Raw genomic sequence first — 14,674 nt, forward strand, 5'->3', positions numbered from 1 at the left:
TTACAATTGTGTTGCACCATATGATTCCAAAAAGACGACAAATGGAGACCAACTCGTTATGAATTGGTCTGATTTATCCATTAGGAGGAATCGCATTTCCTCAAGATGTGCGGTGTCCAACATACTTGCAATCCACATTTTAAGCATTGGTATTGATGTATTTTCCCAAAATTTAAGTATTAATTCCATCTGTATCTTTAAACTAAACAATGATATTTGCAGAGAATAACATTGCTGGAAAATGTAGTCTGTTGGTCGTTTCACAATTACCCAGGGCTGGCGGAGCATTGATCTGTGGTTGTCATTTACATCAATAGCAGTAAATGAGGAGGCACAAGCGACTTTGGTGGCCCTGAACTAGGAAAGAGATGCTGGTGTCTGCCACTCATTGATTTCTGCTACAATCTGCCCACTGTATTCTGACTGAGGTTGGAGGCAGGCTCAATGTGCCTTTTCCTTTCATGGGCTCTGCAGCCATACAATAAGAAAAATAACATCGGATAAGGTAATGTGTGAATCTAAGAGTTTACAGTGCTGATTTCCTGCAACAACAAAAAAATCTGCATATTCAGATAAGGAATGAAAAAGATGTGCCTCCCACTCCCAGCTGAGCAACCCAAAACTGAATATAAAAACCATCAAAAACAAATTCCAAGAAATAATTAGATGTGTGTGCAGCATTACTGTGTAACATCCACTGCCTCATTTAACCTTTCAAGAAATTGAGTAGGTCAACTGGACAGCAAAGGTAAAGACTAAAGCATGACAGATGCATTGTTCTCTCAATTCTGCTCACAAGCATGAAGACTGAGAAAACAAAAATAAAGATTTATGCTTTCAATTTGTGTCTTGCTCAGGCAGCCTGTTGGAACCACACATAATTAAAATGATCAGTCAGAAAACTGGAGGAGAGTAACACTTGGATGCAAACCCTCAGCAGATAATATCAGGACAAAGCCAGGCTGCAGATGACTGCTGCACACCTCACTGCTATTGAATGTCTTGCAACAGTAAGTTCCATCCCACACGAGAAAGCAACTTTTATACTAGCCAGCCGCTAAGTGCTTGGATGAACGTCCGTTATAAATAAAGAAATGAACACGAGACCAGTATTTATATGGCACTTTTCACAACCTCTGGGTGGCACTAAGCTCTTTACGACCACGAGTATTTTTGAAATGCTGCCACTCTTTCAATGCTTATACTGTTGTGGCAATATTTAACACAGAGCAATTTATTACAAGCAGCAAATGCTATTGACCAGATAATTTGTATTTTAATGATGTTGACTTTGCAATCGTTGTTTGTGATAAATGACTCGGACAAAAACAGAGATGGGTTTGTTAGTAAATATGCAGATGGCACAAAAATTGTGTCAAAGGATACAGCAAGATATAGATCAGTTATTGATAGGGACTGAGAAATATCAGATGGACCTTAATCTGGGCAATTGTCAGGTGTTTGGGAGGTGAATATAAGGGGAAAGAGTGCAGTTTATGGCAGTACTTTTAAAAGCAATGATGTACAGAGGAATTTTGGGGTTCAAATCCACGGCTCCCAGAAAGTCACAACGGAAGTAGACAGTGGCAAGAAAGGCATTGGTATGCTTGCCTTCATTGGTTGAGGCATTGAGCATAAAAGTGAAGAAGTCACATTGCAGCTTTTGGAGTGCTGTGTGCAGCTCTGATTGCCTCATGACAGGAAAGATGTGAAGCCTTTGGAGAGGGTGGCAGGTTCACCCGTACTTTGCCTGGGCTACAGGGTATTTGTTATTTTGCGAAGTTGGATTGTTTTCTCCGTAATGCCGGACGTTGAGGGGAGACCTGATAGCATTTTATAAAATTATGAAAAGAGTAGATGGGTAGACAGTCAGAATCTTTTTCCCATGTTGGAAATGTCAAGTGTTTGAGGGTATGACTTTAAGATAAAGAGAGAAAATTAAAAAAAGAAATGTGTGGAGAAGACTTTGTTATAGAGAGTGGTAGGTGTCTGGAATGTGCTGCCAAGGGTTTGCGTGGAAGCAGATATAAAAGTGGATTTTAGATGGGCACATGAATAAGTGGATAATGGAGAAATGAGGATCTGGTGCAGGCAGAAGGGATTGGTTTAATTTAGCCTTGTGTTTGCAACAGACATCATGCCTGTTTCTATTCTATGATCTATATTCAATAGAATTTTGTCAGGAAATTAAATATAAGTGAATTGAGAACTCTTACATTCAATGAAGAGAGTAGATGGGGCCTGGGTTTAACAGCGTACATGAAAAAATGAATAATTATTTATATTTCATACCGAACATGTTTGATATTCATGTACGCACTCCTTGGAATTTATGTTACCAAATCTTGAAAGGACCTGGTTGAATTCCTCCCTGCTCTTTAAAATCCCTTCACCAACCAGGGCCTTTATTTATAGGGGGGTCGTTCTCATCCTGCAGTCTACGGCCCTGACTGAAATACCTACTTAGGTCCATGTGTGTCAGAACCATTATCCAACACGGTGATTAGAGATCAAATCTGACAACTACTTGCTTGCATGACTTTGTTCTGCACCAGGTGGTAGTTTTACACAGCAGGCTAATTATTGGATCTAAAGAACAGCACTTTAAATAAATGATAAATGCTATCTACAACTTCTGTCCAACACTTCAACCGCATAAAAATAAATCAGCAACTAAATGGCATGAATTACACATTAAGTAGTGTTTCACAGAGAGTTGTATTCAATATTCCACAAATGAATCTGTCAGAATTAATCCAGAATGGAGACTTGAAGAATCGCTTTCCTATTATCCATGCTTATTATTGCCTGCAAACCAGACCAGGGCAAGTAGGATCAGAGTGCACTTTAATTGCTGTGGTTCCCCTCTTCTTCTGCCTTCCATACATGTCCACATTTTGACTTCAGACTGTGTATCTATTTGCCAGGGCAGTAATCATAAAATAAGCTAAAATATAAAATATCTATAACAGTGTGAAACTCTTGGTGGAGAGGACTGGATTTACAAAACGTTTCCAAGGTCCAGTTATGAAAAACATTTTATTAACTGTGCAAATCTGCTATTTTTGGCCAGCTTCAAAAACAAACTGCGCTTCTTACTGTTTCTCATCACCTTGCTGCTGTAATGCTCATTGCTTCCTCTCTGTTGATATACTGTCTCCTGGATGCCATATTCCTGCATTAGTCTATCCTCTCCGCTGCTTCTCTAAATATCTCCAAGGTTCTTTATATGTTTCCTCAGTTACTTCATTTATTGATGCCACACTGTAGTGATCGGGCAAAATACAAAGTGCTGGAGGAACTCAGCAGGTCACACAGCATCTGTGGTGGGAATGGATAGACTATGACTTGGGTTAGGACCTTTCTTATGAAATGTCGTCTGTCCATTTCATCCACAGATGCTGCCTGATCAGCTGAGTTCCTCCAGTACTTTGTGTTTTGCTCAAGATACCAGCATCAGCAGTTCCTTGTGCTTCCACTGAAGAAATAGATTTGTACCAATATGGAATCAGTTATACACCAATGTAGTACACTTGGATCTAGAGCTGAACATGGGCCTAGAACTGGACTTGCACCCAGAACATCAGACCAGGTCAAAATAGCCCTTTGGTAGCTCCTCACTGAGTTTCTGGACTTTATTTCCTTTCAGAACTGGTGACGGAGGTGCAAGCATCCAGGACTAGTCCTGGCACCTGGCAGATACAGGAAAGGGCCAGGGTGGAATGGAAGGTTTGAGTCCTGTTATGGATTTTTATTCTCATCCTTCATGGTGCTTCTTTTGCCTTCCCTCATACTTCCTTTGAAATTGTCTTTGGATATTCCTACTCAGGAGTAGAGTCAGCTCCAGGCCTTTCACATCAGAGTGGCTGAATGACACAGAAGAGGAATTGCAAGGATTGTATGGACGGGCGGGACCGAGCCATCCCACAGGCTGATTCTGGTGTAGCGTGACTCCAATATCTTCCTTAAATAGTTAATTCCAGTTTGAAAGAATAATTCACTCACAGACATTGTTTTGGAAGGTAACGAATGAAACAGCTTTACGTTAATCAGCTACTTCCTTTAAAACCAGGTGAAAACTATCAGCATCTGAAGAGTTGGCTGCCTTAAGTGCTATTGGTGTTATTTTTAAGCTTTGTTTTCTTGATTACATTAACTTAAGTTCCTGCCTTTGATTTATTGCTGTCTAACGTGGAATAAGAGACTTGGTATCCATGTCCTCTACTGCCATTACTGTTATTAATTGAATATGTAATTTAATAAGTCTGCCACGTCTTAATTTTAGTTTGCAATATAACCCAGCTGTTACTAAATAAAAACAATTCCAATAATTATATTTTTCTTCCATATTTTGAAAATCTAAGATGCTGGAACGCTGAAATAAAAACTGAAAATGCTGGAAGCAGAAATGTGCAAAGAGAAACAGTATTAATGTTTCAGGCCAAAAACCTTTTAAATCAGAACTGGAGGGGTCAATAGACAATTGACAATAGGTGCAGGAGTAGGTCATTCGGCCCTTCAACATGATCATGGCTGATCATCCCCAATCAGTATCCCGTTCCTGCCCTTCCCCATATCCCCTGACTCCACTATCCTTAAGAGCCCTATCAAGCTCTCTCTTGAAAGTATTCAGAGAACCGGTCTCCACTGCCCTCTGAGGCAGAGAATTCCACAGACTCACAACTCTCTGTGTGAAAAAGTGTTTCCTCATCTCCGTTCTAAATGCCTTACCCCTTATTCTTAAACTGTGGCCCCTGGTTCGGGACTCCCCCAACATCGGGAACATGTTATCCTTAATAATCTTATATGCTTCAATAAGATTCCCTCTCATCCTTCTAAATTCCAGAGTGTACAAGCCCAGCCGCTCCATTCTCTCAGCATATGACAGTCCCGCCATCCCGGGAATTAATCTTGTGAACCTATGCTGCACTTCCTCAATAGCAAGAATGTCCTTCCTCAAATTAGGGGACCAAAACTGCACACAATACTCCAGGTGTGGTCTCACTAGGGCATTATACAACTGCGGAAAAATTGCAGGACCTCTTTGCTCCATAACTCCTCTTGTTATGAAGGCCAACATGCCATTCGCTTTCTGCCCTGCCTGCTGTACCTGCATGCTTACTTTCATTAACTGATGAACAAGGACCCCCAGATCCTGTTGTACTTCCCCTTTTCCCACTTGACACCATTTAAATAATAATCTGCCTTCCAGGTTTTGCTACCAAAGTGGATAACCTCACATTTAGCCACATTAAACTGCACCTGCCATGCATCTGCCCACTCACCCAACCTGTCCAAGTCACCCTGCATTCTCATAGCATCCTCCTCACAGTTCACACTACCACCCAGCTTTGTGTCATCTGCAAATTTGCTAATGTTTATTTGAATCTCTTCATCTAAATCATCTAAAAATGTATATTGTAAATAGCTGCGGTCCAGGCACAGAGCCTTGCGGCACCCCTGCCATTCTGAAAGGGACCCATTAATCCCTACTCATTCTTTTATCTGTGCCAACCAATTTTCTATCCATGTCAGCACTCTACCCCCAATATCATGTGCCCGGATTTTGCCCACTAATCTCCTATGTGGGACGTTATCAAATGCTTTCTGAAAGTCCAGGGACACTACATCCACTGGCTCCCCCTTGTCCATTTTCCTCGTTACATCTTCAAAAACCTCCAGAAGATTAGTCAAGCATGATTTCCCCATCGTAAATCAAGGTCACAGCCCTGTTTCCACCAATCTTTCCAGCTCTACGCACAAGAAGCACAGGAAGTGCAAGAAGTGCAAGATGCCATCGTATGCAGATGCCAAGAAGTGTGTTCAACTCTGGCCGAACAATTTCTAATCTTGTGATGTGGACTCGATAAGAAGATCAGAACTGGAAAAGTGAGAAAACAATTGAGTTTTAAATTGTTGAGATGACTGGGAGGGAAGAAGGATGAAGCAATAGTTGCAACGGTATTAAGCAGTTGATGAGGCGAATGAAAGAAATGAGAGAAAAAAAGCAAAAAATGTGTAAAGGTTGTGACATGCAGGTCTAAGCTGCAGGAAATACCCATAAGATCAGGCGGTGTAAGTAGTGTTACTAACCACCGCCAGTCTCCACTGCCCACGTTGCACCAAGGTGTGTGGATCGTGGATCGGCATCTGTAGACATCTGCAGACCCACAAGTAGATGACCCTATGGAGAGGAGAGGACAGTCATACTCGTTTTGAGTGACCACCGATGATGGGAGTAGAGGAAGAGAGAAACTGAATTAATACTATGTGGTTAACCTACAGCTGAACAGACCAGATATTAATAGGAAAGGCTGGACACCTGGATTTATTGAAATTGATATTGAACCCATATAAAGGAGAGCATTCTGATGAGAGAGAAATGGAGGAGAGATGGGTGGAATTTTGGAATGTTTGAAGGAAGCGTGGACGGACATGAGACAAGATTTAGTAAAATGGTGAGGTGCAAACGTTTGTGATAGCGAAGGGTGAGAGCATGAACAGATTTAACATGATCAACAGAATTGGGAATTGAAGTCAGTGGAATCAAGGTTCAAAGGTCAGTATTTAGTCACGTGTATCAATTAAGGTACAGTGAAACTCGAATTGCCATACAGCCATACTAAAAAAAAGCAACAAGACACACAACTGCATAAAAGTTAACATAAACATCCACCACAGTGGATTCCCCCATTCCTCACTGTGATGGAAGGTAATAAAGTCTAATCTTCCCTCTTTATTCTCTCACGGTCAGGGGAGTCAGGGTGTCGGGGTGATTGGAGCTCCCGAGTCGGGGCAGTCGAAGCTCCTGCGTTGGGATGGTCGAAGCTCCCGAAGTTGGTTTCTAACGACGGACCGCGAGCTCCATAATGTTAAAGTCCGCAGGCTCCCGCAGTTGGAGCTCCGAGGGCAATCCCCGACAGCGATCGCCAACTCCGTGATGGTGTCTTCAGGTTCCTGCGGTTCGAGCTCTGAGGTCGATCCCCGACAGGGATCACCAGCTCCGCGATGGTAAGTCCTGCAGGCTCCTGCGGTTGGAGCTCCTGAAGTTGGTCCCCAGCAGAGGCCGCCAGCTCCAAGATGTTAGGCCACAGTGTGGACGGAGATACGATATGGAAAAAAATTGCATCTCCGTCAAGGTAAAAGATTTAAAAAAGTTTCCCCCGACCCCCCCCCCCCCACATAAAACAAGTTAAAGAACACTAAAACATGCATTTATCACACACTAAAAAATAACAAAGAAGGAGGGGACGAGACAGACTGTTGGTGAGGCAGCCATTGCTGGCGCCATCTGGTGGCCAATTGGAGGCAATCAAGCCGTAAGGATAGGAACAGTGAGGCAGATGCATTTTAAGATGTGCAGAGTCTCAGGGATGGAAGCTGAATCTGACGTGACAGTTTCAACAGTAGATAAACTCAGACTTGAGCAGTAACAGGCATTGATGTAAACGTTCATGTAAGCACTCATTTCAACTAAATCTTTAGTTTGCTCACAAAAGAACTATGATGACACTTTAAAAGCAATTGATTCCAGATGACATTCTTTTATGAGGATAGCGCTGCACATCAATGCAAGTAGTTCATTTATTTTGTGGATTTTGAGAGCATTGGAAACTATTTTTATCAATAATATCAAAATAGGATCCCACAGTGAGGTGTTTGGAGATTCACTATGATGGATGTTTATGTAAATTGTGCTAATTGTGTGTCTTGGTCTTTTTCTTGTTTGTATGACTACAGAAACGTAATTGCGTTTGAAATCAGGTTCAAATTACAATAAAAGTTATCTTATCTTATCCACAGTGCATCTCCACTGGCATAGTTCTTAATACTAATTTTACAAAATCCAAAAGCATTTTGCTCCTTTTCCCCCCATTTCATCTACATCAGGAAGCTTCACACCAGAATCTGATATGGCCACAATATTGAGATTGTTTGTTTCCCATGAGGAATCCTGCTTAATGTGGAATGGATTTTAAAGGTATAATAATTTCAGTGGAAGGTTTCCACATATATCTGATTACATATGTAGTACACTGTGTCTGACTCTTACAACGCTTCACATTCACATGGCAATAGAAGTGTAGAAATGGCTTCAAAGGCAGCAGACGATTCAGATGTGCTGGTAAACCATCTGCTGCAAGTCACCTGAAGTAGCTATCAGGTTTGCAATGGTTACTACCATTTCATTCAGTTAGTTTACTTTGCCAGCTTTCCAGTAAAAGTAGTGCTGCACTGCAACATCAAACAGCCACAAAATCAAATTTACTTTAACTTTTATCAATACAGGGTCTTTAAAAAATGTGTAGCCATTATAAAGATTAGTATTCCATTTAAATCTTCATGTTTGGTCACTTAGGTTTCATTCCATGTGTCAGGAAGTCCTTGACACTGAGTGATCAACACATGATTCAGATTTGTGAATTGTGTGCAGGAGATAATAATCTTTATTATAAACCTCTGACCTTGGATGTTTACTTGTGGGTTTGCTTGCTTGAACATTTCTCCTCGAAAACCCGACGCGGTAACGGTGAAATTTTTACATATTCCGGTAGAGATTTACCTCATGATCTCAGAAAACGCTTCATCTGAAAATTTGATTTATTATTTCCTGAGTTTTTTTACCAAAATTGTTCACCAATCTGACATCTTTTTAAAATCTAACGAGCTGGATGACGTCACAATGGCTCCTCTCGCTCACAGTCGACCGGCCTGCCATCAGCAGCGCTCCGCCATGCCTGAGGACCAGCCGCCCTCCCCCCCACCCCACCGTGCTCTGGATTGTAGCTGATGACGAGTTACGTTAACCTCCGACTCCGACATTTTGTTGCTTCCTGACTTACAGTCCACTCGCACTCGGCCGTCCGTCCGCAGTGCAGCGCCCCGCCCCGCACAGGGTGCTGGAATGAAGCCGCTGAAATGGATTACACACGCGCCTCGGCTCGGGTTTTCCTAGAGATGCCGAGAGCTTTGTACTAGAGTAGGGCCCTGTACTAGAGCTCTCTCTATCTCCCCAGGCTCTCTCCGCTTTTCGCAGCCCGCTCGCTCGCCCGGTTCCGCTCCTCCTCTCCCCCCTCCCCACTAACCCCCCTCCACTCCCTCCCCTTACCCCCCTCTCCCCACCTCTCTACGCCCCTCCTCTCTTCCCCCTCCCTCCCCCTTTCCTCCCTTCCCCCTTTCCTCCCTCCCTCCACCTCACTTCCCCATCCCCCCTCCTCTCTCCTCCCCCTCCCTTCCCTCTCTCCCCCTCCTCACCCCCCTCTCCGCCCTCCCTCCACCCTACTCCTCTCCCCTCCCCCTCCCTTCCCCCCAATTCTCCCTGACTCCCCCTCTGCCACCCCTCCTCCAGCCTCCCTCCCCTATTACCCTCCCCCTCCCCCCCTCTCCCCCCACTCCTCTCCCCTCCCCCTCTCCACTCTCTCCCCCTTCCACCCCTCTTCTCCCTCCCCCCCATTCCCTACACCCCACCCCTTACATGCTTCTCAGGAGGATACTGAACCATTACATCATTTATTAAAATAGTTCTTTATTCCTATTTTTTTCAGAATATAGATGTCTCTAGCAAAGCGGGAATATGGGCCCATTCTGAATTACTTTTGAGGTGATGGTGAGACAACTTCTTATATTGCGACAGTGTGAGTACTCCAACAATGTTGTTGAATAGGAAATTCCAGGGAGTTTCAGAAGTCCCAACAATGGAGGATTGGTGCTATAATTGCACGTTGGGATGATGTGCAGGTTGGTGGGGAACATGCAAGTGGTGGCGTTTCCATGCACTGGAAATAGTTGCTCTTTCTGGTGACAGAGATTGCAGGTTTGAGTGGCTTCTTCTTCTTTCGTGCCCATCTTCCATGTTTCAAATGTTGACATCGCTGTCATCGTTCGCAAGCTTCCGGCGACAATCAGTGGGAGCCATCACTTGTTGTAATAGATGATGGTGGTAGCAGAATTAGCTCAGAATACTTCCAGTTTCCAGTCCCACGATGTGGGCGTTTCTCCTATGGGGCCGGTTTGAGTGGCGTGTTTGGAGTTGCCCAAGTAATGCAGTACATCAGTCTTGTAGGCACTGGATGTTGATGATGTACAGAAATGAATGCAATAGAGTGGTAAACTGGGAATCTAATCGTGTGGATTGATTAGTCTCAGATGGGTTTGCAGGGAGGTTTGCAGCAAGTTGTCCTGGCAGATCTCATCCACATCATTGATAAATATGTCAGGCTGCTCCGGTACAATGACAAGCAATTTTATTTGTGATCGCCCAAGACAGATTTGACACTCGGTCGATTTCAGTTGTCCATGAGCATTTTAAATGTGCTCACAATGCAAAATCTATTTTCTTGTTTTAGGCTGTGGAATTGTCTGAGTAATTTGGGCGAGTTGATGATTCTATGCCACAACAGAGCCAATTTATGAGCAGAAATAAGCCACCAACTTGACAATGCACATCTTACAGAATTCAAACAATCACGTGTAATATAATAGCTTCTTGAGAACAGACGACCCAACAGGTTACTTTATTGAAAGTTAATGCAATGGATCAATAGGTGACTGAATTGGAACAGTTCACGAAAAAAAGACTTAATGAGCTCTGTATAATCTAATGCGGCTCAATTGTAGCATCAATTGTACCACTTATTTATCCATGGAAATTGATCTGTTGACAGACCAGGTGTTCAACAGGAGATTTAACGAGCTGCGAAACATGCTTCTAATTTATTTTAACTGGTCAATTGCAAAATAAACTTGTGTGATTATTTTAGCACTGAGTAATGGAGAAAGTTGCTTTTATATTGCTCTTATTCAGCATCTGGGAGATTGACGTCTGTAAGCTGACTTTTGTTGTAATTGACGCAAATATGAAATCCAGTTTTCGTTGAAGGTTCTTATGGGCCTGTCTCACTTGGGCATTTTTCAGACGACTGCCGGCGACTGTCAAGTTTCCGGCAGTCACCTGAAAAACCGGCGACTGGAACAGCGACAGTCAGAGTGGAGCACACACACATACACACACACATCGCTTCCTTCACCAGCCCGTTATGCAGGCGGGGGACAGGGCAAGCGGGGGGAGCGCTGTCTGAGTGAAATTCACACGGTGCAAAGCCAATGTGATACAGACGCACACCACGATGAACAGCGCTATAATTAAGACGGCTGTTCGTCGTGGTGAAGCACAGTGTACGGTAAGTCCTTTAAAAGGGGGGGGGGGGGAGAGAGGGACGGAGAAGGAGTGGGGACAACTTTTAAGAAGCTCGGTGGACATTTAACATTACCGGTCGGTTATCCTTGGTTCTGAAAATTACTGCTTACGTTTTTTTCCCCCCAATGAACCAATGAAATTCACCTGTCAGCACCGGGTACAACCTACGAGAATCTTCGACCTCCTGGCAACCCACCTACGGCACGAGAATTCTCGTTATCCTCCATGGCGGCTTCATTCTGGTCGCTGCTAATTTTTCAATGTGCTGAAAAATGCGTGGCGACTTTAATGAGGCCGCAATTAGTTCCCAGAATGCGGGAACTCCTCACGCCCATGAAGGCGACTACCCGGCAACCACCCGCGAACATGTGGCGACCATGTGGCGACAGCAGAGTCTCCTGTAGTCACCTAAAAAGTTGCCTAAGTGGGACAAGCCCATTACAAAAACATGCATATTTGCCCGTTCCCTCCTGAGAGATGCGATGCAAGTGATTGCATCATCTACTTTTTTTTAGGTTCGGATGTCTCGACACCAGCAGTAGTTTGCAAGCATGGCCGGCTGCAAGGTGTTGAGATCAGTTGTGACACTCCTAAAATAGATGAGCCAGTCAGATCTTATGAACAGCTGCCAAGCTGACTTGGGTGTTATTGTGAGTTACGTTTTGGAAACTGGGAGCACCAGCATAGCATAAAGCCAATACCCAAGCAACCTAAATGTGAGTCGGTTGCCAAGAGATGAAAAATATCAGTGAATGTAGGTATTCTTTTGGTTTAATCTCCTATTTCTCATGGGCTGAACTAAAGCAGTGCAAAATATAACGCACCTTTGAATGCAGCAGCCAAAAATGCTGGAGAAGCTCAGCGGGTGAGGCAGCATCTATGGAGCGAAGGAATAGGCGACGTTTCGGGTCGAGACCCTTCTTCAGACTGCTTTATCACGGTGGACAACCAATAAATTTGACAACACATTACACGAGTACTGAAAATTATCCCTTCACAGCAAAACAGAAAACTACAACTTGGAAAGTAAGGCTTTAGCCTAACCAGCCAGGATCTTAATTATCCAGCATTGTCAAGTGATTCTTGAATTTTGTAATGGTCAGTTTCAAATCATAATTTGGGTACTTAATGCAATTTGAGAACCTCATAATGCAAAAACACTTTTCCTAAATTATAAATGTACTGACCAGTATGTGAATGAACTCATTGGATAGAAAATTCCAAAGATTTACCACCAATCTGTGTGAGGAAATTTCTCCTCATTATTCCGAGACTACAATGTCTGGTTCCAGACTCCTTAGTCTCGAACCAAGGCTTGTTGACCCCTGTAAGAACTTTGTTAACTCCAAAGGGATCTATTCCCATTCTTCTGAACTATAAAGAACACGGGATCTGAAGAAGGGCCCCAATCCAAAACATTGTCTTGTCTATTCCCTTCACAGATGCTCCCTGATCCACTGTTCCTCCAACAATTTGTCTTTTCTTTATTCCTGCAGAGTTAAATGTTTATTATAGGGAGAGGTTGGTTAATTGAGAAGACAAGAGTACACTTTGAACGTACATCCTAATCCAAAGAACATTAGATATTCACTGTAAATGTTTCGTACCTGTAAACAGCATGTAAAATACACGTGTTCTTACGGAGACTCATCATGTCAAAAAGGATTCTCTTGAACCTCTACAGGTGCACAGTAGAGAGCATATTGACTGGCTGCATCATGGCCTGGTTCGGCAACTTGAACGTTCAGGAGCGGAAAAGACTGCAAAAGTTGTGAACACTGCCCAGTCCATCACCGGCTCGGATCTCCCCACCATTGAAGGGATTTATCAGAGTCGCTGCCTCAAAAAGGCAGCCAACATCATCAGAGACCCACACCATCCTGACCACACACTCATCTCACCACTATCATCGGGAAGAAGGTACAGGAGCCTGAGAACTGTAACGTCCAGGTTCAGGAACAGCTTCTTCCATACAGCCATCAGGTTATTAAACACTCCAACCTCATAAGCTCGGAACTATAATAGACTATTATTATTATTGCACAGCTATTGTTTGTTTTTTTGAGTATGTGTGTATGTGTATATCTATATATATATATATAAACATATGTGAGCATGTGTATATATAACCACTGAACTTTTTTTATTCTCTCTCATTTATCATGTTATTTATTATGAATACATATTCTGTTGTGCTGCAGCAAGTAAGAATTTCATTGTTCTATCTGGGACATGACAATAAAACACTCTTGACTTGAAGTTTTATGTGCGTCTGTCATGCAATACCAAGTTCCTACCTGAAGGAGGGGCCGTTGCACTCCCAACACTTTCATAGTATCAGCGCTGGCCAGCAGTTTCAAAGGATCCGCGACTTTGGTTGCTGCCTCAATCTCCTTGTTAACATCTAGGTGAACCTGATTTAGGAAGAAGTTCTTGATGTACATGGTGAGGAACTCTCGCAGAGGACACTGCTTACCAGAGCCTGACCACATGGCACCTTCAATCTCCTGAATGAATCTGAAAGAGAGGAAGAGAAAGTTTAGAATTCAGTGAGCATTCGGAACAGAGCAATCATGCTGGAGGAAGTATTGTAGGTACTTTCGCTTTTCACACTGTAAACATCTATGGTGAATTCAAAATTTCAGATGCAGAACTAGATGTACACTTTAACTTCAATTTTACAGGTGCGAATGAAATTTATTGCCTCGAAATTTGGAATATTTACATTTGAAACTTTATCCTCTAAAGTAGAGCAATGATCACACTTTCTGCTACTGACAGTGTGATCAATGACCTAATATAACAGGCACAGGTCTAATTGATATTGTAACATTATTTGATCCAGAGGATAGATAGTGTCAGGCTGAGTCAAGTGTGTTGAGAGATTATAACCCTTTATAGTGGAGATGGGTCTGTGTTCAATCGTTAATGATTTTAAGGACTCCGTTACTTCTTCATCAAGCACACATTTGATTCAAAACTTCAGTCAAGCTCCTAATACTGAAGAAAGCATTGAAATGATCCTGAGAGCACGGAGTGGTGGTAAACGTGAACATCAAGCATTTTGCTTACTGACCAGGCTCACTGCAACCAGGTTTACTATACAGTTTATGCAGAGCTAAGGATGTAACATCATAAGTCTGTTTTTTTAAATTCCAAGATTATAATGAAGAATGAAAAGAAAGAGTAGAAACATTGCCAAACAATTGAATTGAAAAGGAAGAAAATAAAGCTAACAATAAGCTTGGACTCAGTTCAATTAATTTAAGGGACTATAAATTACTAATAGCTAATAAATTATTTTAACCTTTGCATTGATGTTCAAATTGCGGTGCCACAACCAATAAGCTGTGAAGTAAGTGGTTGTAGGGTGCATACATAAAAGAGGAAAAGATAAAAAAACTTGCCTCGGCTACTCAACAAACCAATTATAGTCACATTTAATTAGGAACCGCAATACATGAGGTGACTTGGTAA

The 14,674-nt window shown here is 42.7% G+C and overlaps 1 protein-coding gene across 2 annotated transcripts in view; it reads right to left on the reverse strand.

Moving 5' to 3' along the window:
• exoc4 (exocyst complex component 4) overlaps positions 1–14,674 on the reverse strand; it is a 402,169-nt gene that overhangs the window by 141,501 nt on the left and 245,994 nt on the right. For both annotated transcript variants that reach the window (XM_033040092.1, XM_033040093.1), the window contains exon 10: positions 13,495–13,714. In XM_033040092.1, the coding sequence (XP_032895983.1) occupies positions 13,495–13,714 (220 nt within the window). The remainder of the gene's footprint in view (positions 1–13,494; positions 13,715–14,674) is intronic.

Source organism: Amblyraja radiata, chromosome 21, assembly GCF_010909765.2.
Source record: "Amblyraja radiata isolate CabotCenter1 chromosome 21, sAmbRad1.1.pri, whole genome shotgun sequence".
Lineage (NCBI taxonomy): Eukaryota > Metazoa > Chordata > Chondrichthyes > Rajiformes > Rajidae > Amblyraja > Amblyraja radiata.